The following is a 24,753-nucleotide window of genomic DNA, read 5'->3' as shown; positions in this document are numbered from 1 at the left end:
GAGGCTAAGGGTGGCTTTCAAACTTCCCTGTTATCAAATAAAGGAAATATATTTATAGCGTTGCTTGTAGTTCATTCTAGTGGCTGGTCTTGTGGAGCTAAGTTGATGGGTTACTCCCCTGACAAAAAGCCCCACTCCTAATTATGAGTGGCATGGTCTTAAATAACAAAACAAAAACTGTACCATATTATCACTTAATAATTAAACCACTGATTAGCTGCTTCATAAAGAGAACCATTTTATACATTATAGGACAGACAAAATTCTCATCCAGCAACCATGCATCTCTGCAGAACACTTTGTTATGTATGTGTCTGAAAAGAATATAAACTAAATTTGTGCTGAGGAATAATGGTTGGCTGAGGAACATCTTCTAAGTACCAGTTTGTAGTATCTGTGGCTCCTCCACTTTATGCTGCTTGATGTGGAGACACATGGGGAAGAAGTGGGAACTGTTCTTTTGATAAACATGAAGAGTGGTCCTGTATTAACTTCCACAGTACCTGGCAAAAATGGCTGCCACAATGGTTTTGGGGGGTGGGATGGGAGAAAGAAGAACAGCTTGTGTGGTCCAGTTTTCCTGCAATGAAACACAATGCAACTGAAGACAAACAAGTTATTATTAACCGGCGGAAGAAGCTGCATGTACTCCTCTTAGTTACATCCTTGTAAGTCCATTAAAGTCAATGGACTTAGAGGGCTGTAACTGTTTAGGAAGGCACTATTAATCTCAAGCAGGCTCTGCTGTACTTTTACATGTTTATCATGCAGCTGGAAGATGACCTCTTCCACAGTGCATCTACTTCAAAGCCAACAGGAAGGGCCAAGATATACTCGTACACCCGCCAGGGCTCTTTTTGTAGCAGGAACTCCTTTGCATATTAGGTGACACACCCCTAATGTTGCCAATCCTCCAAGAGCTTACAGTAGCCCCTGTAAGAAGAGCCCTGTAAGCTCTTGGAGGATTGGCTACATTAGGGGGGTGTCGCCTAATATGCAAAGGAGTTCCTGCTACACTACACTGGACCAGCTGGTCTCATGTGCACCTTACGGTGTGTGGCTAATAACTGAACCCATCTGTCAGAGGCAAGGTGTCAACACATGCTGCTCTGTTTTCTTACAAAAAGACATGGGACAGACTGAGGAAAAACACAAAGGTCACCTCTGTGTACCAACTCACGGGCAGACCTCTCAAAAGTAGACAGCCCATCTCAAGCCATCACAAGATTTTGTGGTCTCCTCCTCAATTATAGGAACAACAGGGCTTTAGGACTAGTAGGAAGTAAGATTTACAAAAAAGCTAGCAGATGTGAAGCACAGCACTCCCAACTCAAGACACTTCTCCAGCTCCGGGAGAGGTGGCAAAGGATGGAAATTTAGCTATGGAGGCCACTACTGCCTTGCGGATGGATTAAATGAACATTGTAATACTGTATTTTGCCTACCCTCCTTGTTATACCTCTTGTGCGGGGAAAGAAAAAACAAAAAGCATCAACCAAATGGAAGGGCTTGTGTAGAACTAGAACCCAACTGTCCCTTAAAGGGAAGAACTCCCATCCCTCTAATCGTTCACTGAATAATTCTGAAAATTACATTCTCTATCCAAGTATTCCCTTTACTTCATAAGGCACAGGATGTGGAAAAGGAAGCCTCTGTTCACCTTCTGTCCCTAAACTGCTGCCCCATTCCATCACCTCCACACTGCCAATCTGAAGTCTAGAACATCTGAAGAACTGGTACACGCACACACATGCCTGCTCTCTGAGGAATAAGCATCAGCAACCCCCTGGCATCAAGCAATAAAGATGGCAGAAGTCAGAAGAAAAGAATCAAGTCCCATCAACTCCCTAGGTCATGAGCAAGTTCCCTCCATGGGCACGTACCACCAAGAGTCAGGCCAACAGCCTATGAAGTGACATGCCGCTGTCACAGCTCATCCGCACACAGGACCAATGGTGGGGCAACTGTGTTTCTGGGTTTGGATTTTTAAATCCTGAGATGCCCATTTCCAAAGAAACAAGTAGCATTAAAATTTTGGTTAGATTCATTTCTTTTCACCTGCACCTTTAAGAACTGACACACACCAAAGCCTTCTAGACTACCAGTTGCTCACTCAAGGCACTTTTTGCACCTGGTCCTTGGCCCTTTTCCTGGACCCTGTACAACATCACGCACTGCGGCTACAGAACAGTAACAATAACAAGCCCTACATCCTCGGCCTTTGCAAGCCACTGCACGTCTGCCTCTTACCATGAGTTGGAGCTAGGAAGGGTTGCTTTCATTTGCCAACAAAACCTAATGGGTAGACAGAAGCCAGACCCTAGAAGATCCCTTTCTTGCCTGGCAAGCCCCTCTGACTCCAGCTGAAGAAGGGAACAGAACTAGCTGGAGAATTCGGAAGGGGTATTCCACAGTGCGAAAACATGGGAGTTCCTTTGTGGCTTGCGTCCTGATGTTGCAGCCTCCACCTTCTACACAAATCCATCCCCTCATGTGCAGGTGACCTGTTTCCCTTGCTAAGCTGCAGGTAGGTTGGCTCATCTGTTTCATAGAATCGCTCCCATACGCTTTCAAGGGATTTGATTTGCATCATAATGCCCATCTTGGAAACCCCCAGAAATACAAGCAAGCCAAAACAGCCTGTAGAAGTATGCTGAACACATGAAGTTAATAAATAAAAAAACATATCCTGAAGCAGTGGTGTGGGAGGAGTTCCTAAAAAAAAGGAACCAATCCCTTTCAAACAGCTCCCTCTGGCCCAGCCCCCAATTTGGGGAAAGGGGGCCACAGTTAGTAAAGCATCAGTGTTAAAAATGAGACAAATCGCATTGTTGCAGTGGCATAGAAAAATACTAAATGGGGCCTGCCGTGGCCTTCCCAGGGCAACTTATCCACACTCAACAGCAGCTGCCTCAGGGCAGGGGGAGCGCTGTAGCTCATCTGTCTTGCCCCCTACTCCTAAGACCCTCAAACAAAATGACACACAGAGCCCCATGGAGCTCCACAGCTGCCTGTGCCTCTCTTCTCACAGCAGACAGAAAAGGCAATCCGAATGATGCTGCAAGTTCTGCTTCATGTTTGCTCTGCTGCTGCTGCTGCTACAGGACCTGCTGCCTCATCCTTGGCTTGGGGCTCCATGTAGATTGGGGTCACTGAAGAAGGTTTCTTGAATCTAAAAGAAAGGAGAAAGATGACCGATGAATGGGATACACAAGATGGAAGGAAGTGGAAGTTAAGGACTCCACCTGGTAGCAGTGGTACTGACAAAAACACTATGTGATGGTCTCTCTTCTCTTGCTTGTGGCTAGTCTATGACTACACATCCTGCATGGTTCCCTATCGAACCTATCCAACCATTCCCTGATAACTGCCTCCCACTTATTTTCAGCTCTCTTTTGCCATTTGCATTCTTCAAGGACCTCTCATAGTCCCTCTTTTCAATGCCCACAGCCATCCTAGAGGCAGATGAAGCACTAAACCACCATCTGCAGCACACACAGTGGCCAAAGAATCAAGTTTCTCTTCTCTTGTGAAAAACTTGCCCACCCCATGTTCCCTCTAAGCTCCACAGTGTTGTGATCAAAAACTCTACCTTGTAAAAATCTCAGAATGTATTCTTTTAAACTATATTTTAAGAATAATTTAAACATTATAAGAGAGAACAAAATCAAGTCACATTTCATTAAGAAAATGTTGCCCTCTACAGGGGTAGATCAGGCCTCTAGAGAACAGGTCTACCTGCCCCTTTCCACTATATGAGTAGACCTGGCTTCTGGAGAGGTCTATCCACCCCAGTCCACTATATTGGTAGACTTGGTCTCTGAAGGACAGATCTACCCACCCTGGTCCACTATATTGGTAGACCTGTCCTCCAGAGAACTGATCTACCCAACCCTTTCCACTAAATTGATAGACCTGGCCTCTGGAGAACAGGTCTATCCACCCCAGTCCACTATATTGGTAAATCTGACCTTGGACCATCACCCTGTGCTGACCCTTAGAAAACATACCAGCACTTGGGGAGAGACTCTTGTAGTGTACTTGGTTTGGGTTTTTTAGTGAAATATGACAACTAGCATCACAGGTCAAGTATAACAGAGGTTGAACAATCACTGTTAGAACCCTGCCAAATCTAACAAATAGGAAGTTGCTTAAATGTTATCAACCTGCCCAAACTACTTATTTATTCAAATATTTATATCCTACTTTTCCCTGTTACTTAAGGCAGCTTACAAATCATACTGAAAAACATAATAGAGGTGTACAAGAAAAATCAGTTTTTTCCTGGCTCAATTAGAGCCGATGGACCTGCTGCTGCATTATAGTCAATGGACCCCATATAATGGAGACTCAATCCAGGGGTATCCAGGGCTCTGGGGGGACTGTTTTTTTGAGGCACAGGCACCAAATTTGCAACATAGCTGCTGGTGCCTCTCCTCAACCCCCCCCCAAGTTTCAAAAAGGGGGTCCAATTTTATGGGTCCCAGAAGGAGGTGCCCCCCATCCTCCGTTGTTTGTGAGCTGCAGAAGAAATTCTCTGAGGTGGCCTCTGAAATGTGCACCAGTGCTGCCTAGCACAGCTTAGAGGGAACTGTGACTCCCACCAAATCCTAGCCTACAGCCAAGCATTCAGAATGGTGTGGTAAACACACTACGAAAGAACTTCTAAAATGGTCTTGTTAAAATGAAACATGAAGGGCTATTTTTGGGCACGAACGCACAGGAACGGAGTTCCGGCTGGCTTCAGAGTTGGCCATGCCCACTACAGCCAAAACCTCTGCGTGAGTGGCTATAGAGAGTGTACAGGCTACAGAGAGCTGTACAGAGAGTACAGGCCTGGTGAGTGACCCTGCCCGCTGCTCCGAGGCAGGCAGGCTGGGGGGGGCTAGCCCCCCCTGTGTCTCCCCCAGCCTGTCCAAGGGCCAGCCTGTCCAAGGGCCGGCTTGTCTGGGCGCCCCGCAGTTGCGGGGCACCCGGACAAGCCAAGGGAAAGCAGTTTAAACTGCCTCCCCTCCCCTCCAAGGGCTGGCTTGCCCAGGCTCCCTGCAGCCAAGGGGCGTCCTGGGCAAGCCAAGGGAAGGCAGTTTAAACTGCCTTCCCTTCAAGGGGGTGTGGCCTAATAGGCTAATGAGCTGTGCTGTCAGGGGTGTGGCCTAATATGGTAATGAATTTCTGCTGTTGGGTGTGGCCTATTATGCTAATGAGTTCCTGTTGGGCTTTTTCTACCGAAAAAGCCCTGGAAACATGTATGCAGAACACATGGTGGATTATAGGGTTTTGTGCCATGCCATCAGCATTGTTAGGCACTCTGTAGACCAGGGGGTGTCAAACATGTGGCCTACGAGCCGGATCAGGCCCTCAGAGGGCTCCAATCTGGCCCACAAGGCCCTGGCTGTTTTCTGTTTCCTTTTCCAGTTCTGCTGCTGTCACATGTCACAGCTTGCTTTACCAGACTCTCTTAATCGCACAGGACAGACAGATATAGGCAAGACGCTCCTGTGCATTTGAGAGAGTCTGGTAAAGCACTGGCTCAGAGTCTGGTAAAGCACTGGCTCTCCTGGGTACAACTGGGTTCCTTCCCCCTTTTCACTCCCCCTCGTGAGCCAGTCTTTTTCAGTAAGAAAGCAATGTGAACTATTTTGGAGGAGGAATGCCAACAAGCCAGTGAGGTGGATTAGGCAGAGTGTGTCAAGACCAAGTTCACCCAGCACATTTTCTTTGTAGGAAGTTGTAGTTATTTCTCTGGGGAAGAGTATAGTTTTGTAGACAAACACATGGCCCTCAGTCTGTGTCAGGATGCCTTCTCATGTTCTTGACCAGCACATGAAGCAACTTATGTACAAAAGCCCACAATGCCTAGGTATTTCATGTTTTCCCCTGGGTCCTAGACTCAGAACACTGAGCAAGAGATTTCTGTAAAGAATGTCAATAAATCAAAAGTAGGTTTGCAGCTTACAGATGCACACCTGAACAGCACACTCAAGATTGCTACAGCACAGACATTTTGATGCAATAATTCAGAGCAAAGAGGTGTCAGTTATCAGAGACTGTTAAATAGACAAAATATTGCAAGAGTACTAGTATTTTGAGCAAGTTTTATTTAAAGTTTTTAAAAATCTTTAATTGTGTTTGTCTGTGTCCTTTATAAAGTTTGTATCTCTGCTACCTGGCATTACATTTAATGACACATGTGGCCTGGCTCAAAAATGTCAGATCCAGCCCTCTTAACAAATCAGTTCGACACCCCAGCTGTAGACCCTTCCAGTTGAGGCCTAAGATGCTGGCAAACTAAAATTAAAGATCACATGTAGCAAAGCCTTAAAATATGAAAAGTAGCAGATGCACACAGAGTCAGTGTGAGAAGAAGCTCTCAGATAACCTTTGTGCTGGAAAAAGGACATACCCCATCATATGTAAATTGTGATGCATAGTGGTGGAAAAAAAATAATTCTAATGCCAAGCAGCTGTATTTCCACCAAACATGATAAAATATTACACAGGATGCATCCCTATGTATTAATGCAAAATACAAGAATCATTATATTTTGCCAAGTTCTCTACAACTTCTGCTTTTTTATTTTTAGCTTTAGAGGGGATGAACAGGCACTAGCATAGAGTGGCAATGGCAACGTGACAATGGACTTGGTGCTCAACAAGATGCTTCTGCGCTGCTCCCTCCTTTCCTTTTGTACCCTTAGAAGCTCACTGATCCACTAATCTTGAGCAGAAGAAGACACATATTTCTTTTCTTTTTTTAGCAAGGGCTAAGAGGACGGCGGAAAACAGGAGGGCCTGGTGAGATCTTGTCCATGGGGTCGTGAAGAGTCAGACTCGACTGTGCGACTGAACAACAAGAGGGCTGAGACAAATTTCGCAATTGCTAGAGTGATCTTAGGATCTTACCACTGAGCAAAACAGCCAGAGTTTCCAGAGTATAGGGGGGTGATTGGTTGAATAAAGGCTTAATATAGTAATCTCTCATAATCTCAAAAATTCTGCATCCAGCAGGGAGTGAAAGGATGTATCAATCCTATTAAGGCCACAAGGGCAAATTCTGTCATGTAGGGCCATTTCAAAAATTTCCCCTGCAAAACCATTGTAGGTACAATGTTCAATCTTGCAAACAAAAAAGCTCTGCAATAACATGGGATGGTAAGATAATACATATGGGGGGGGGGGTAAAGAGTTTGGGTAAGAAAGACCAAAAATAGGGGTGAGCATACTCTGCAGGCTCTCAGAATCAAACTACTATGGTTGATTTCCAAGGCTTGCCTTTTGATCAGAGAAAATTCCCTGCTCCTTCCCTGAACCATCAACATCAATGCCATTTGTCAAAGCAACAGCTCATTGAGGAAACACTAGAATAATGTGAGGAGAGAAGCTGCCCCAACTAAGTCACCTGGCTCCAAATGGATCAGAAAGGCCTTTAAAGAAGCAATGGCCTTTAATGAAGCAGCTTCTCCCCAAGGAGGACACTTACGAATAGGGTGAGGCAGGAACTCCTACTACCAAGAAGTGGTTCTTCTTTCGGAAGACCCGCCCCAGTCCCTTGTGGTTCCCACGGACATCCAGATCCCAGATATGGAGGCACTAAGAGCAGAGGAAAGGGGAAAGTTTAGAAGCAACATGCCAGCAAACCTGGGTCAACTGCAGTGGAAGCTCCTTAGATCTCACAGTAATCTAGAAATGGTGAGGCTGCCATTAGGAGCTTTTTTCTACATTGGCTGGGAAATTATATGCAGCTTTAATGCAATTTAATGATGGAGATTTCTACATTCTATATCATAGGTTGGAAGGAAAGATTGGAAGTTACCTTGGCAAGCTGAGTCCAGGTAGTGAAATCTGCTTCTTGCTCCATCTTGATATACATCACATAGATCTTTCCCTCTGTGTCTGGCACAAAGGAATCTTCACAGGGGTTCTTGCTGTGATCTAAAACCTCTGCCTCACTGATGAAGTTGGGGGGAGGAAGGAAAGAGAAACACAGAAATCAAAAGATTCCAATATAGAGGCACATTCACAGGCATAATCAACAATCCAAGAATTCTTAAGCAGCTTAACTGTAGAAGTTGTATTTGATATTGGGGGTGACCAAACATGTGAGGCAGAGGTTTTAGATCAAACATTGGTTTGGTGACCAAACTGGAAAATCTAGTAATCTTTCCCAAAAAAATGAACAACCCAGTCTGTAAGCCTGCAGGATGGGCCTAGAATTGTCTGTCTTTAAAGCTTCAGTTTGTCAGATCTCCCCCCCACCCATAACTTTGGTCAAGAAGTCTCCAGGATCTGTTTTATACACCTGAATTATACCACCTGCTAACATACCCTTACTTTCTCATACAGTTAGAGATAATACATTTGTCGATTTGTAGTCTTGGAGATGCTGATTGGGTGGAGAGGTGGCATAAAAATGGTTTAAATAAAATAAAAATATACAGACTTCCCTAGGAAACTTCCAAAGCAGTCCAAAGGCCTACATATAGCTGATGTCCATTGCAAACATATTGCTTCTGTTAAAAAACATTCAGAAGCAGGCATAGCTTACTGTCAGAATTGGCATAGAAAGGGCCTGAAGATGGACACTGCCTGCCAACAAATACCCTGCCAGAACTTCTCTCTAGCTCAGATGGTTCTCTCTTCCTCCCCCACTTAAGAGATGGAATTCCACAAAGCCACATTACTAAAAAGGTATGTCATTCCCTAATACAGAAGTTACCTGAGCAGTTGGTGAACCTCAATCTCGTATGCATCCTTCTTTAAGCTGTGTGGCAAAAAAGAGAGTTTGCTATGTGCAAGCATGTGTACAAGACTTGTTACAAGATTTATTTGAAGGCAGTTCAGACTGTGTGCCAAGGTCCAGCTTCACAGAACTAGAGAAGGCATTCTGCAGGGATGCTTAATGTCACCCACTCTTTGGCCCTACTGTGGGAGGAACATCTTAGGTAGAAGAACCAAGTCAGGCCATTGGTCCCTCCTTCCCCCAAGTCTCTTCTCTCTTGCTCTCTGCATATGTTCTGAGGCAGCAAGGAGTAGATACGCATAGGAAGCATATGTTGGTTTCATAGTCAAAGGGGTAGGTGTACCCCAGCGATCCCCAACTGGCCACTCATGACTTCTATCCAGCAGGTTCATCAGTAAACTTAGCTGCTCAACAGATAAAAAACCTGGGAGCACAGGAGGAAATTAGGAGAGGTGGGGGTAAACCACAGAATACTCTAGATTCATACAAGGGCCTCTAAATAGGAAATGAGTTAGAAAGACAGAAAAAGCATAAGTATATGGGGAAGACATAACTAAAATGGGAGTAGAGATGTAGAATAGCATTAATTTCATCAACCTGAAATAGTCCCGGGTGGGGGGGGGGAAGCCCTCCCCCTGGGACTTTCTAGCTGGGAATGGGCATGAGGGGAAGGAAGGCTGAAGCCCTTCTCCACATGCACTACAGTGTTGATCCTAACTGGGCACTGTGTGTACAGGAATTGAGGAGAACTCACAACTCACATGTGATTGGGTTACACCTAACACAGGGGTGTGGGGGTGGGGTGGGGGGTGACATAGACCCAACCTGTGTACTTAACGTATACAGAGGCCCTAAGTGACCAAGTCCAGACTGGATAGGTGCATCAAAAAGAATGCCGCGTGTCCAGATCCGAACAAGCCTGGGATGGACTACTAGTAACACATGCATCACACTCACCTCTCCACATTTTTAAGCTGTACACTAGGGACAGTATTGAACTTGTGCTTTTTGAAATAGGCTTCCTAGAAAAATGAAGAACAAAAAACATCTTTAGGATTTAGTGCTCATCTCTTCCTGAACTTGGCTTAGAACACAGTGAGCCAAGCAGGGAATCTGGGCCTGTGCACAACAGAACAGTGGTCATAGCTGCAAGGAAGACCCCCTCCCCCAACACCACCATGGTGAGCAACTGCACATTACAGTGGTGGCCACTGGAGCAAGGACTTCAATGTGGGCTCTACATGGCAGACCTCTTGCGTGCACCAGCACTTAACGCATTTTATAGGGGGAGAAATATATTATTCAACAGATTACTGCATAAGCAGCTGGTGTTGAGTTTATTCACTTCATTGGCTTGTAAGACATTTTAAATCAAACTGAGTCTACAAAGCAGTGGATCAGCCCAAGGTTCATCGACTCCTGTCCTCTTTCCTACAGCAGCCAACCAGATGCATCCAAGCAATATCAAGTTGGGTATCAAGGGGTTAGCTCAGACTTATTTGTCCTGTAACTGGGTATCCAGAGATGTGCTGCCTTGTGCACACAGAGATGTAGTCAGAAAACTGGCCAGGGAAACAAGGGCATGTGTGGGCAACATAGCGGGGGATCGCCAAGGCAGGGAGACAGCAGAGAAAAATGAATGAAATCTTTGCATCTGTTTTCACTGTGGGAAATCTAGATTAGCTACCCCAAATTAGAGCCACTGTTTTTGGAAAAGGGGGGCAGAAGAACCAAGTCAAGCAGATGTGAAGATGTTAGAGGATTAATGAAAAAAATTAGAAACAATGTCACCATCTGAAAAAGTGAGTAGTGACTCACAGAAGTTCATACCCTGCTGCAAATTTTGTTAGTCTTTAAGGTGCTACTGGACTCATACTCTGTCATCAGGTCTCGATAGTACACACCTGGTGATAGCAAAAATATACAGTATTGCTAAAAATCAGCCTCCTTTCCAAGGTGCTGTTAGGAGCATCCGTTTTTAAGGGGAATCCAGGGGAGATCCAGGAAGTTACAAGCCATCTGATGTCTATTCCAGATAAATTGGCGGAAACCGTTAAAGACAGAATTACTACAGAGAGAAACAAGCCCTACAGAGGAAGAATGAGCATAATACAAGAATTTGTGGGTGCCCAATGAAGTTGATGGGCAATAGGTTTAGGATAGACAAAGGAAGGCATCACTTAGAGAGGAATTATCATGTGGAATTCAGTGGATGCAGTGATGGCCATTAGTTTAGTCTGGCTTTAAAAGGAGATTGGATAAATTCAAGGCAAATAGATCCTTCAGTGGCTATTAGCCATGAAAACGCAATGGAATCTCCATCTTCAGAGGCAGAACTACTGTGCATACCAGTGCTGGGATGGGGAGGGAAACAGGGAGAGCCGTTGGCCTTCCAAGAGCAGCTGGTTGGCCAATGTATGAAAAAGGATGGTGGACCAGCTGGACCACTGGTCTGACCAGCATGAATGCTTTTATGTTAGAATGCCATTTAATTATCACTCCATATGAATGCTTGTTCATGTGGAAGGGAGGGCAGGCAGCTTCCCCCATCTGCCTTGGGTCCCACGATGCCTATGAGAAAGGCAAATATATAAATATTTGTAATAAATAAGTAAAGATTAGATTTTGCTTGGCCAAGTCAAGCTCTCTTGACAGCAAGGAGGATGAAAAGCTGAACAGTGACCATGTTTGTTCCCCAATTGCAGAGTTTAAAAAACACAAATTATTAACTTCCTGGAGAAGTCAAAAAGGGATGCTAACAGATTGCCCTGGTTAATGGATCCGGAAGCGGAAGGCTGCAGTATCTGCTAGGCATAGCATAGAATCATAGAGTTTGAAGGGACCTCCAGGGGCATCTAGTCCAATAGCAGCTGGTTCCTGCTCTCTCTGTGGGTCTGTATGAGTTACTCACATGGAAGTAGCCATTCATGTTGAGACCCACAATGCCAAAATGGTATGAACGCGATACGTCAGGGATGATACATTCTCGGCCCTTCCGCTGCTCTGGCATGCGCATCCACATATCCCAGTCCCAGAGCTGAAGGAGGCACAAACACAGAGCAAACAGAGGAGCACAATGCAAGAAACATTTGCCTGGAAATAGCGTGTTTTCTGCAACCCCTCCCCCCAAATCTTCTTCCTGACATGCCAAGTGAAAGGTAGGTGGGAATAGCAGAACAAGATATGAGGAGGAAGAGGAGGAGGAGATTGGATTTATACCCTGCCCTTCACTTGGAGTCTCAGAGTGGCTTACAAACTCCTTTCCTTTCCCTTCCCCTCCCCTCCCCTCCCCACAACCCACCCTGTGAGGTGGGTGGGGCTGAGAGAGCTCTGACACAAACTGCTCTTTCAGGAATAGCTGTGCCAGAGCTTGTGACTGACCCAAGGTCACATCAGCAGGTGCAAGTGGAGGAGTGGGGAATCAAACCCGGTTCTCCCAGATTAGAGTCCGCACACTTAACCACTACACCAAACCAATATGCAGCAAGATTTCTCCTTTTAGTCCAACACTTCCCATCCATCATCCAGTGACTATCCAAACCCTCATGTGTGGCATGCTCAGACAGACAGAGATCAACTCTAGGCAATAACCCTTAATTGTGAGCCACCCTGAACCCCTTCGCGGGGAGGGCGGGATAGAAATAATAAATAAATAAGTAGCTGGGCTAATCTAGGGCTGGCTGTAGCATTATTAAGACCACCACCAGGGAGGGAAAAGAGACACTGGTTTGGGTCTGATGTCTCAGAATCCTGAACCACCTTTGATTTCAAGTGTTTTCTTTGGAACTCGAAACTCAAATTTCTTGCATCTATCTTGGATTGCAGTCACAGGATTGGTTCAAGTATTTATCAAACATTCCCATATTATTCTTAAACTACATTTATTATAGAGCTTGGCTGCAGTGAGCTTCAGGTGTATGCATTCAAGCAAAAACCATGTGTTCTGGGAAGAGCACCTTTTCCGTTCAAAACATTCATATTACTCTCAGGTGTCAACATTTAAGAAACTCCAGATACGTGGAATACATGGCAGGCGCATAGCCAGCGGGAGTGTGTGTGCTGGGGGTTGCGCTGTCTATTGAATCTGCAGTGCCCCCCACAGACCACAGCAGAGTGGACCCAGGGGCCGCGCCATGCCTCTCCAGGCACTGTGGGCACAAGGAAGGTATGGGGCTCAGAGAGCCCTCCTCTCTTCCTCTCCCACTCCTTCTCTGGCTGGCAGTCACTGCCAGTGAAACCAATGATTGATGATGGCTGGTGGGGTGCTGGCATTGGGGCTGCCGTGGCTGCACACATGCGCTGAGCTGGCCTTCCACCTCTGCGCTTGGTGAGGCTGATGCCAGCTGCTGTGGGAGCCCGGCAGCCTGGAGCAGCACTTTTTTCAACTGGCACACCAGCAGACAGAGTGCATCTTCCTGGGGGAGTGGGGGGGGGGTAAGGAGCTCCAGAAGGGAAAACCAGTTTAATTTAATTAATTTAATTAGTGCCCCCCACTGATTGAGTTGAGACCCATAAACAGGTAAAAGTATACAAAGCTGTAATGGAAAACATGGTAGCTTTAAATGCATAAATGAGGTAAGTTGTTTATGTGCATCATTAAAACTGCTGTGGTTTGCTTAATCCCTTTGCCAAATCCAACCACCTAATATGCCTCAACCATCTGTAAATTAGAGGCACAAGAGTATGCCTATAAGAGATGTCCTTCACAAAGAGGTATGCTTCCAAGCAGCATGGACCACATAGATTTACAAGTTATAATAACATGGACTGTGAAGAGAGCAGAGAACTTTGATGAACATTTTCAAACATGAATTTAGGATTTTTGTAGCGTTTCTCATTCATGACCTTTCACACGATGAGAGTCCACATTTCAAATGTTTCAGTAGTGACATTTTCCCTCCCCAGTCCTTCCAGTGAAATTTACAATGGGTAACAAAACTTGGGATAAGTTTAGAGATCCTTTAGAGTCTTATTTGGCGGGGAGGGCGGGGTATAAATTAAATAAATAGATAAATAAATAATCCCCCCCCCCACTTTTGTTTCCATAAGAAAATTCTGAAGGTAGCATGAAGACCTTTTAAATAAACAGGTACTAATGTTGCAAGAAGTGATATTGTGTGGAGTTCAGTCACTGAGTATCACTTTAGTGTTCTACCCAACATTTGGGAATTTAAGAAAACAATCAGGCCCTGTTCTATAAGATAAGCCCAACAGAGACAATACTGACCTTTTCTGGTGTTGGCCATTTGGGCTCCAACTCATCCTTGTAGAGGGTCTTCCTCAGCACCCAACCCAGGCCTGGCATGGTCTCCACACGATACAAGAGGGAAGGATCCTCAGCTGTGTGCTCATAACCCTAAGTGCCCAAAAAGAAGTATTTTAAAAAGCCCTCCCCAGTAGATAGCACTTCATGGCTGTGCATGTACAGAGGATTCTGCTGAACACTGAACAGGAGGGAGAGTCCTAAGGGAAGAAAAGGGTAATGAAATACCAAATCACCTGATCATTCCAGGCAGAGATGCAATACAAGCTGTCATCTTCCTCCAGCAAATAAATACTCTGACTTAGGAAACTGTTTAAAGAAGAAACAAAAACACAGTTGGAAGAAGCCTGTGTTTATGTCAACCTTGGTTAAGCTGGTTTTCCAATCAGTAGCCCACACCAAGGTTGGTGGCTTCCTTATCCCACTGGCCTTATGTTCTACAAAAACATAGCACATGGAACAAAATCAAGATTAGCAGATCAGTTAAGCAATGGGCAAACACAGTAACATGAGCAGATCTAAAAAAAGTTAGGCATGTGATCAAATGGATAACAAGGATGTGATGGACAGGATGGGTTCAGCCTCTCCCTAAGAACAGCCAATGAGAGCTGAGGAATGTTGAGGGTGGGTTTTTTGGAAAAATAGCAGTTAAAAACGACAGTTTTTTTGTTCAGCAGCAGAGAAGTTAACAGCTTAGAAGCGGAGGTGAAAAGGGTTTTCTGACTGAGGGGAACTGTGCAGAAGAGCTGCTTAGAGCAGGCTGAAAATGGTAAATTTGTAACTAAAGGATCCCAGTTGTAGGAATAGGAAGTCTGTTCAAAAGTTCAATAGAAATGAAATGTTGTTACTTGTACTTTACTTTCCTCAGTGTTTTGTTCATCTCATAAAAGTTTCTTGTTTTGATTAACCCTGTGGGCTGTGTGTCCAAGGGAATGAAACACACACACACAGTATCTCAGTCTACCTACATATATTACAGGATATGAATGAATGGTGGCAGAAAGTGATTGAAACAGTGTTTGAGCCCCAACCCAGTAGCTCTATGTGAGTGAGGGCTGATTCCTAAAGGGGGCAGGGCTACCCTGTCTGTGGATGTCTCTGGGAGTGAGAGAGAGGACCTGAAGTGTGAGATGGTCTTGACGCTCTGTAGATTTTAAAGGAAACAAGAAGGGTGGCAAATTTGACATCCTGACTCTCTTATAATCCATAACTTGAATAAGAGAGGTTATAGAGGATGGCAGTCACTCTGTGAATGGATAAGGGATGTCACAAAGGATGACTGAAGTAAATGCTCAGTTTGGTCACAGAGCCTGTCCCATATTCATTTTCACCCTTTTGTGATCATGAGGCTGGTTGGAAAAGCCCTATTTTCCATCCTCCCTACAAGACTACACAGCTAAACCACTCTCCCACACCTTTTTTCACTAGTTTGTTTTTCTCAATAGCTAAACCACTCTCCCACACCTTTTTTCACTAGTTTTTCTCAAACAGATGTAGTACATCAACTAGAATTAGTTTGGTCATACTGAAAAAGAAGAAGGCCCTGCCTGAGTTTCGTGTTAACAGTGATGGAAGTGAAATAGTTAAAATGAGCTGAAAGCAACCGTAAATGTGAGAACAATGCGAACAATGGCCGAATTATAAGTTTGCCTGAGGAATACCACAGAGTAGCAAAACCTAGAAATAAGATGGGAGGGAGGCATAAAAGAATGTGGACTGCAAGGAATAGCCTTGACTTACATAGACACTAACAAGCACACATGCATAATGAAACCTGACGCATAGGGTTGCCAAGTCTTACCTGCTGCTGGAGCGGGGGGCTCCCGGCTTGTTACTGGAGCGCGTGCACGCCGCAACCCCATCACCCAGAAGTGACGCGACCATGCTGGGCACGCTGGGGCGGGGCCATGACCATCCATAGTTTTCCCTCAGATGACCATGGCCCCGCCCCCAGCGTGGTCGCGTCACTTCCGGGTGACGTGCACGTCGTGTACTTTGGGGGTGGGGTTCCCCCCGGGGCCTGATCCTGCAGCGGCGGGGGGACTTGGCAAGCCTACTGACACAACTTGAATACTTAAACAGCTAATTAGAATGAACATGCAATCCATGATGATGGGAGGGGGGTCATGTTAAAGTGTTGGTATGTTTTAGGTGGATGGCAGATTGTGAATCCAGAGTACTCTGGCCAACGAGGAATTTGCATCGAGATAGGTAATAAATGAAGGTTGTTTGGAATGTTAATTTGAGTTTGCCTCCCTTTACTGCCCATTAAAGTAATTAGATGGATACTCCTGACTGACTGCTATTTCTTTTGTGATTCTGTGTTCCTCTCTGGAGGGGCTAGGGAAAGGATTACAAACCCTTTTGTGTTTCTAACAACAGGAAAAAATGGGATCCGGGTTAGTTGCGTTTTGGCTACAGAATCAGCTTATACCTGAAGAAATCAATGGAAATGTCCAAGTCTTCTTCCAGCACCACAGCAAATTTGGCATCCTGAAGAGGGGAAGATACAGAAAGAGAATAGAGTGAGGAGGGGTAATGTTCCTACCCAAGTGATGATGACAACATTCTTCAAGAGTTAATACTAAAGTCAACAATTTCATTCTTCCCAGTAGCACACTGGCACCAATCTAAATGTTGACAAGTGAGGTTCCAGAAGAGTCTACCAATAATTTTGCTTCATTATCAGAACTAGATGGTCCCGACCAGAGTATGAGGATATCATTTGCTCCAAGCACCGTAAAGTCCTGAGTTTCCAAAAGCATTTTCAGAAACAGAATGTCAGTGCTGCTTATGCTTTTTTTTTTTTTTTAAGATGCCTCCACAATAGGTTATCATGAGCATTATTCTTTCAGTCACCAGAACACATCCCCCAGTGATTCCATAGATGAGCATTACAAAAGCAGAGTTCTCCAGCTTGGAGTGAATAGGCTCTGTCTAAGAATAGGACAAAGGAAAGGGGAGGAAAGGCCCTCCACATACTGGATGCAAGTTGAATGTTGCAGTCAAACTGGCCTTGTAGTGCTGTGAAAAGAAAAAGAGAGCGTAAAAATGTTATATAGAATAGGGTCTCGCTTGAAACCTGTTTTATATACAGAAGAGTGGCTAGGAGCTGCTTACAAAGTACTACTTTAAAGAGCATACAAGTCACAGTGACTTCTGGCAACCTCTACTGGGGGCTTGGATATTTTTCAGAGCTTGATAGCCTCCCCTCCCTCTGGAGCCCTGGTATTCCTTGGAGGTCTCCCTTCCAATTACTTGCCAGGGTCGGCCCTGCTTAGCTTCCAAGATCTGATGACATTGCGCTTTCCTGAGCTATCCAGGTGAGGGTGGTGAAAAAGTTATTCTTATTTATTTATTTGATTTATACCCCACACTCCCCTCCGGAGCAGGCTCAGGGCGGCTTACATAAAATGCAGTAACTAAAACAATATAAATAATAACCTAAAAGCTTAAAAACAGCATAAGGTGATGGTGAACAATTTAAGCTGCTGAACAATTCCTGACTTTTCCACCCTAAGTGCTAATAAATCTAACAAATACATAGTTGAGCCAGGGGGTCTATGTTAGGCCAGTTGCAGGTACTAAATTCTTTATGGTGCCCCAGGCAGCTAAGCAACATGGTTACTACCAAGGAGACACTGCCATGATTCCAATGGGTGAAGAGAAAGGAGACCCTCACCTGGGAGACTCTGGCATTTTTAATGCTGATAGGTGTGTGCTGAATTCCTTTCAGCCCAAATAATTCTACCACATCCATTGGCTCCTAGAAAGAGAAGACAACATACAAGATTAGTAACTGAGGTTCTTTAAGCCAAGGGGAGACCTGTTCCTTTTCACATACTCCATTAGCCTGTTAGCAATCAATGAAAAAAGAACATGACAGGCTTCAGATGTTACCAAAGATAATTCAGAACAACTGTACTCTGTTTCATTTAATAAAAACATAATAAAAATGGTAGTTTGAAGTGGAAGATAATTACCTAATATTTTATCTGAATATGTCCCAAATTACAGCCATTCATACACACACATAGTGCCTAAACTACCCCACAGGGTTGTGAGGATAAAATGGAGGAGTGGAGTACGATATAAGCTGCTTTGAGTTTCCATTGGGGAGAAAACTGGGGTATAAATGAAGTAAATAAAATGAAATAAAACAAAGTAAGGGTAAGAATGGCAGAAGAGCAAGTTTAGAAGACACAAGGAATTTCAGATTCTAGCCACAATAAATGGTCAGTGTTTGTAACAAAGGCAACAAATGGATTTTCTTAAGCTAATGTCTAACACATCCAAGAGAGCAACCTAGTCTCCTTCCTGAGCTAATTGCAAAGACAAAAACTCATCTCCTGAGTCTTAACACATCTGTAAGCAAACAGTCAATCTGTAAGCAAACAGTTAATCAAGGTATCAACACAACTCAGGTCACAGTTAACTATGTGCCCAAACAAATATTGGCAAAGGGAATGAGTTAGTTGAATCCTGAAAAAACAAAGATAATTTCACGCTACTATCATAAAATTTACTCCACTATCAACTCCCCGCCCCCCAGATAGGACATTAAGTATATAATGTCTGGGATTCGGCTGTACACTCCAGGTCAGATTTTTTCATATAAACTACCTCTGCCACTGAAGATACAGAATTCACACCTCTGCAAGAATGGTAGCTATCATCTAACTTCTCCCTCTTTCTCACTATGGATTCTGGGTCCCCACGGTCTTCCTCCCCATTCCTCTGACACTGCTTCTGGGTACTGCCCTGCAGCCTCCAACGTCTCTCTCCTGTCAGCCTCCCTTTTGTCCAATTCTCCAATGTAACTCCCTCTCTCTGATCACCAAGCCTTCTCCTTTTACTATCTTTCATTCTCTTTTCCTCTTTCATTTAGCCTTCCTTCTCTTGTGTCTCTCAGAGACATGTACACATCCATGCAACTCTCTCATGGGCTAGCCAACAACTGCCTGCACACCTGCACTTTCTATAGTGGCCCCCACCTTGTGGAATGCTGTGCCTAAGGGTCAGGAACCATCTATATCCCATACTTCTGGCATTCTACAAACTATGCAAAACACTATTCTTCAGGAAGGCATTTTTATAATGGTGCCAGGGAATTATATTATAGTGGAATGATTCAGGAGATGTTTCAAGGAAGGGAATAAGTCTATAGACTTGGCTACATTATATGGTTATGTGCTATCTGTTACTGTATTCATTATCTTGTTTTCAGTGCAGTGTATTGATGGAATATCATTTACTGCTTGTTTAAAATATATTTAATACTTATGCTTTATTTTGGAGCCCAACCACTCATTAGGAGGTTGGGGTTCAGTAAAACACAGTTCTGGTCTGTAAAGAACTTTTGGAAGGCAATGGGCCTTTCTTGTATAACAGTGATTACAGCATAGGGTATTCAACTGTGGATAGCGAAATTCCTGGAGATTTGGGGAGGGTTCTCAGAGAAGATGTGATGCCATGGATTCCAATGTCTGAAGCTACAATTTTCTTCAGGGGAACAGATCTCTGTAGTCTGGAGACCAGTAATAAAACTCAGAGGGTAGAAAGCCCAGAATATGCTTTCCCTAAACCCTGCTCCAGGCACAACCTCTTCTTGTACCAGTAAACTGGAGTCCCTGCTGCCCTCCCATAAGTCACAAGATGCTTTTCAAATCTCATGGGAGCTGTAACCGTCGCTCCAGCAACAGTGTTTTAAAGACTTAAAGACTACTGACTCTCTGAAGGAATAAAAACTGTCTGTTCTGTTGCATACATCACAGAGCCCAAATATATGTTGCATGAAACCTCACCAAGCAAATAACCCAGACCTATGCTGGAAAAAGCAAAGTCAACTTCTGTCCCAAAGGCTCACTGAAACCCAGTCTACACCTAGCTGTTGCACCGGGAGCAACAGAAAACAGTTAAAACCAGTCCCAAGCTGCCTGTTTTAACACTACTGGGAATGTGCAGGTATTCTTGGGCTGTTTTAAGGAACAGGGTAACCAGCACTCAGCTTTCTCCAGTCCAGTAGTCCAAAGTATAACAATGAAGATGCTTATTCACTAAGAAATCAAGTAAAAGTACAAAGCCACTACCTTACAGATGTAGTCAGGGGGCCTTACTCAACTAACTACTGTTTTGTTTTGTTTTTAAATTCAGCTGACCAAGGCTCTTCTAGAAACAAACAGTAGGTTGCTAATGGCATTAATACCAAAAGTGCCAAATGGCAATGAAAAAAAACTGAACAAACCTCCTCGGCGGCTGTAAGCATCCCACCTCCTCTCCTACACCTGACAGGCAGCTGCCTGTCCAGTGTAGGACAGGGAGGGGGGAGGAGTATTAGAAGCCACTGTGGAGGCAGGGCTGGCAGGATCACTAAGGCGTTACTGCTGGGGCAGGCTCCCTTGTGGCTTTAAGCACCCTGCAACCGCTGCTGCAACTGACAGGCAACTGCCTGTTAGACGTAGGAGGTGGGGGGAGTATGTTGGAAGCCACCCCACCTCCTCTCCTACACCTGACAGGCAGCTGCCTGTCCAGTGTAGGAGGGGGAGGGGGGAGGAGTATTAGAAGCCACAGTGGAGGTGGGGTTGCATCTGACAGACAACTGCCTGTTAGGTGTAGGAGATGGGGGGAGGAGTGTGTTGGAAGCCATCAGAGAGGCTGGGCCAGCAGCTTTGCTTCACCTCACAGGTGCTTGTTGGCCACTCCTAATTTCCTCAACTGTCATTAGCTGTCTGCGGTCCCCTGTAACTGTTGGGTTTTTTTTACCTCAGAACACTGAGCCTTGCAGCTGACCAATCAGAGAGTGGGGGGTGCAGGGAGGCAGCTGCCTGGGAGCTGCATAGAAATCAATGGGGGGAGCACATTTTCCCCCTTTTGACCCACTTAGAGGTCGAATGTCTAAAAATCCCTTCTTAGCAAGCGCTCTCCCCAAATTTGGTGTCTCTATGTCCAGCGGTTTGGCCTGGGCATTGATTTTACGGTGAGGGGACTTTCTTTTATATATCTTCATATATAGATGTTAACAGTGCAATTAACTGGCCTCCTGTTAAATCCCGGGGGGGGGGGGGGGGGGGAAATTGACTTCTTGGATGAATTGAATTAATTGGAATGTTCCATAGGCAGGACACCACTGCAAAAAAGGTCTCACTCCTCTTCACCCTCATCATTCTTAAGTCTGCAAATGGAGGTACTTGCCCCAGGGCCTCTCATGGGGTGGGGGAAGAGGAAGAAAGAAAGTGCTCCTTTAAGTATCCCAGGTTTAGCCAGCTTAAACCAAGACTCTGAATGGGTGCAAAAAGTAGCAGGAGAATGAGGTGGAGGAGTCCTGAGATGGTTCAATGGACTGCTCTGCTTCAGACTCCAAAGGGCAAATTCCATCTTTGAATGTTCCTTTGCATTAAAAATCTCCCCACAAATAGAAACCAGCCAGAAGGGATAAGGGTTCTCTCTCCCCCCCCCCCCCCCACGCGTGGTTTCCTTGCTGAGAAGTCTCTACTTGCAGGGAAATTGTTATGCGAAGGAACATCTGAAGCTGCAGTTCCCCACCTGGAGTCTGAGGCAGAGCAATTCACTGTTTCAGCCTTTCAGGTCCCTGCCACCCCACTCTCCTACATGTGTAAACCAGGCTGCCGAACTAATAACCAGAGTGAGCAATGCTGTGGCTGCGGGTCAGGCCAGATCTTATAATAGCCTAGATGCCACAGTCTGGACCAGCTTAAGTTTCTTTTCAATATCAGACACACCAACCATTTTTAATTCCACACTCACACTTGCTTTCTTCATCAAGGCAGGTATCCTTGCATCTGTGGAACACAGAAGCCTAGACAAGGGGTTGCTCTCTCTCTCTCTCTCTCTCCAGATGGGCTGCACCCTGACAGAATCAGATCCCTGAGACTTTACAAGCAAGTGGATTGAATTAAATCAAACTATTCTTGGCTCTGTCACAAGGCACCTTTTAAGCAATCTGTGACGGGGATTCATAAGGGCGGGATTCATAAACCACTGGCGTAAGTAGGGCAGTAGAGGCAGGGAGCCTTTCCTTTCATCCTCCACTGGAATATCCCCTGGACGTCACACAAAATTGGTATCTTATGTCAGGTGGAAAAAGTGATCCACATGATGCTATGGACATGAAAGCAGAGGATATGGCAAAGGAGGGATACCCCCCACTCCATCTTACCTCATAATAGCCATCGATGAAGACTGTGATCATCTGAGGATTAACCCCTTGTGCTGACAGCAGCGATCGAAGCATCCTGCCAGAGATACATTCAAAATTTTTGCTCATGATCTAACCCAGTTTCTAATATAATTACTACCAAAATTTCTCTTCATTTTAAGTATCACACCTACCACACCCTTCTGATTCACTAATGATCTTCCCCACCATATTTGTCTCTAACCTAGCATATATGACTCAGCAAGCCAATTATCCAAGATTTTCTTGGACTGTACCACTTCAGGCTGCAGATGGGGAGGGCATATGTTTGACTCTCCTTCCCAGAAAAGTAGACAGGGACATGTCAGGAAAAATATTATTCTGACTTTACAAAAGAGAAAGAGGCTGTTAACTGGAAGCCCCGTTCAGCCTAAATTTGAATTTCTGAATCTTTGGCAGAAATCATCTCCATACTTAGGTTCACGCCTGCAATAGGAAATCAAGGAACTTGTTGTTTTGTGTAAATGCGCATATCTACGTTTTTATGATAGCAAGCTGCCTTTTGCACATGCATAGGTTCCAAGTGTGGGAGAATTATTTTAAAATACATAACCAAACAAACATGCCCTCCAGGTGTCCAAGGACCTGTTTGGCAGAAAAATTATTTTTCCTCTTTATTGTTATATACTACACACAGTCGAGGTTTGTTTGAAGATTCCCCCCCCCCCCCTTTTTTGCTCTTTGCCTTTGCTTGGTGCCAGCCAAGAAGCATACTAAACCCAGCCCCATACTCACCTGTAAAGGTAGTTCGGTCTGTTTCCTGCAATGACAGCAACTGGCACATCAAAAACTTTGTTGTCTTTGAGCTTTCAAAAGGAAGAAATATGACCATGAGCTAGAATGCTAGCAAAACTCATGCCTTTCCCACCATATTGCTTTTGTAAGGTGAAGTAGAGGAACCACCATGTTTACAAGCACAGATACTTAATGACTACTACAGACCATATATAAAGGAGGTGTTGCATCTCTTTGGTTGGTCCTTGTTGTTAAGGCTTAGGGTGGTAAGCAAACAGTCTCCGAGGAAGGGAGGTATACCCTTCCTCTGAGGACAGGAAGTGAGACTGAAAGATGGCAAAAGGGGTAAACAGGAGAAGACTGGGCAGACAAGTACATATCACAAGAGTTTGGGTGGGGGGTTGCACAGCAGTATCTAGCCCATGCTGCATCATGTTTAGGCAGCTTTACAATGATGCAATGCAGTTTGAGCATCCATTAAAAACTCAAATTTCAGAAACTGCTATGATGTTGCAGGTAAGATGAATATTGCTGAAAGCTACGGAATCCAGGCACAACATAATGGTCTCCTCCCAACACAGAGAACACTTTATGCATTTTGGTATGCTTCAGAGAAGGCTTAGTTACTTCAAGCCATGTCTAGTTCTCACTGCTGGTGGCTTAGTTGCTTAGGGAAAATAAGAAGGAGACCTTCATGCATTCTCTTCATGCAGCAGCAGGGGAGGAAAAGAGCTTGAGTATGAATTTACTCACTGGCTCAGGGTTGAACTCTATAGGCGTAGGGTCCTTACAGCTGCAGACGCTGCCATAACCTTCCACTTTGCTACAGAAGCGTTTCCTCCGTCGGTTTAACTCTGTGTCAGGCCAGTGACATTCAGCATCTGTGAAGACAACAGTTTAAACTCAAGGCAGAGAGGATTTGGAACCAGACAAGTTTTTAACATTACACTGGTTTCACCCAACACTTATGGTGCTCCTGGAATCTGAAATTCACTACTAACAACAGTAACAGGTCATGGGGGCATTCCCCAACATGGAATCAAGGAGCAGAAGACAGCAGAGAGATCAGTTGTAAAAGCCTTTCTTTTCTTTGCTGGACTGCCCTCAAGGCAAGAATGAAGCAGCAAGGAGAACACAGTAGTGATTTCATGACATGGCTGAAGGAGGACAAAACCACAAAGACACATAAAAGCTCAAGCACTTCCCATGCAAGGCCTAGCAACTTTCGCAAGTAATTCCAGACCAGAACACAAAGTGAAGATAATGGTTCATTACAGTGGCATTCTATGTTCACGTTCAGCCTTTATCTTTGTATTTCCTTCATTCCACAAATCCATGAAGAAGGACAGGGAAGCAGTGAATGAATACTTATTTCAAATGCCCACTAAAACTTCAAGAAAGTGTTTACTAGCTGCCTGTCAGGAACCATGTTCAAAATGCTACAAAGAAGACTTCCGGTTTGCGGATCAGCGATGGAGGTCGCTTTCCCCGGACCTCGGGGAAGCGACTCGCACACCAGCGGTATGGGGGGGTGCTACCTCAAGTAGCACTCACACGGAGCCTTTGCGAAAGGCTCCAGGCCATAGAGCTTTTGAGGGGTGGCCTCTTTGACGGCTAAATGCCGGAGAATTGAGGCTTCCCTCCGCCCTGACAGTCCTGCTGCTGTGTGGCCTTCGGGCACAAGCTGTTTCAACTGGGACAAGCGCTGGAGATTGAGTGGAATATTGTTTACTGTGAGCGAGGTCAGAGAAATGACCGACAATGAACGTGAGTTCAAAATAAATGGAACATTTTAAAAGC

General features: G+C 44.9%; 1 protein-coding gene across 1 annotated transcript in view; it reads right to left on the bottom strand.

Annotated features, from left to right (window-relative positions):
* Positions 1–983: 983 nt before the first annotated feature.
* POMGNT1 (protein O-linked mannose N-acetylglucosaminyltransferase 1 (beta 1,2-)) overlaps positions 984–24,753 on the bottom strand; it is a 41,674-nt gene continuing 17,904 nt past the window's right edge. The window contains exons 9-22 of the mRNA XM_015421952.1: positions 23,707–23,834; positions 22,954–23,024; positions 22,180–22,255; positions 17,686–17,769; positions 16,986–17,027; positions 16,438–16,496; positions 14,240–14,312; positions 13,968–14,096; positions 11,652–11,777; positions 9,698–9,762; positions 8,717–8,761; positions 7,814–7,949; positions 7,481–7,590; positions 984–3,172 (exon numbers count right to left, since the gene is read on the bottom strand). Coding sequence (XP_015277438.1) covers positions 3,073–3,172; positions 7,481–7,590; positions 7,814–7,949; positions 8,717–8,761; positions 9,698–9,762; positions 11,652–11,777; positions 13,968–14,096; positions 14,240–14,312; positions 16,438–16,496; positions 16,986–17,027; positions 17,686–17,769; positions 22,180–22,255; positions 22,954–23,024; positions 23,707–23,834 — 1,244 coding nt within the window. The 3' untranslated portion in view covers positions 984–3,072. The remainder of the gene's footprint in view (positions 3,173–7,480; positions 7,591–7,813; positions 7,950–8,716; positions 8,762–9,697; positions 9,763–11,651; positions 11,778–13,967; positions 14,097–14,239; positions 14,313–16,437; positions 16,497–16,985; positions 17,028–17,685; positions 17,770–22,179; positions 22,256–22,953; positions 23,025–23,706; positions 23,835–24,753) is intronic.

Source organism: Gekko japonicus, unplaced genomic scaffold (genome assembly GCF_001447785.1).
Source record: "Gekko japonicus isolate JY-2015 unplaced genomic scaffold, Gekko_japonicus_V1.1 scaffold75, whole genome shotgun sequence".
Taxonomy (NCBI): Eukaryota; Metazoa; Chordata; class Lepidosauria; order Squamata; family Gekkonidae; genus Gekko; species Gekko japonicus.
The sequence above is the reverse complement of the archived record's forward strand: the minus strand, read 5'-3'. Positions and strand labels throughout refer to the sequence as shown.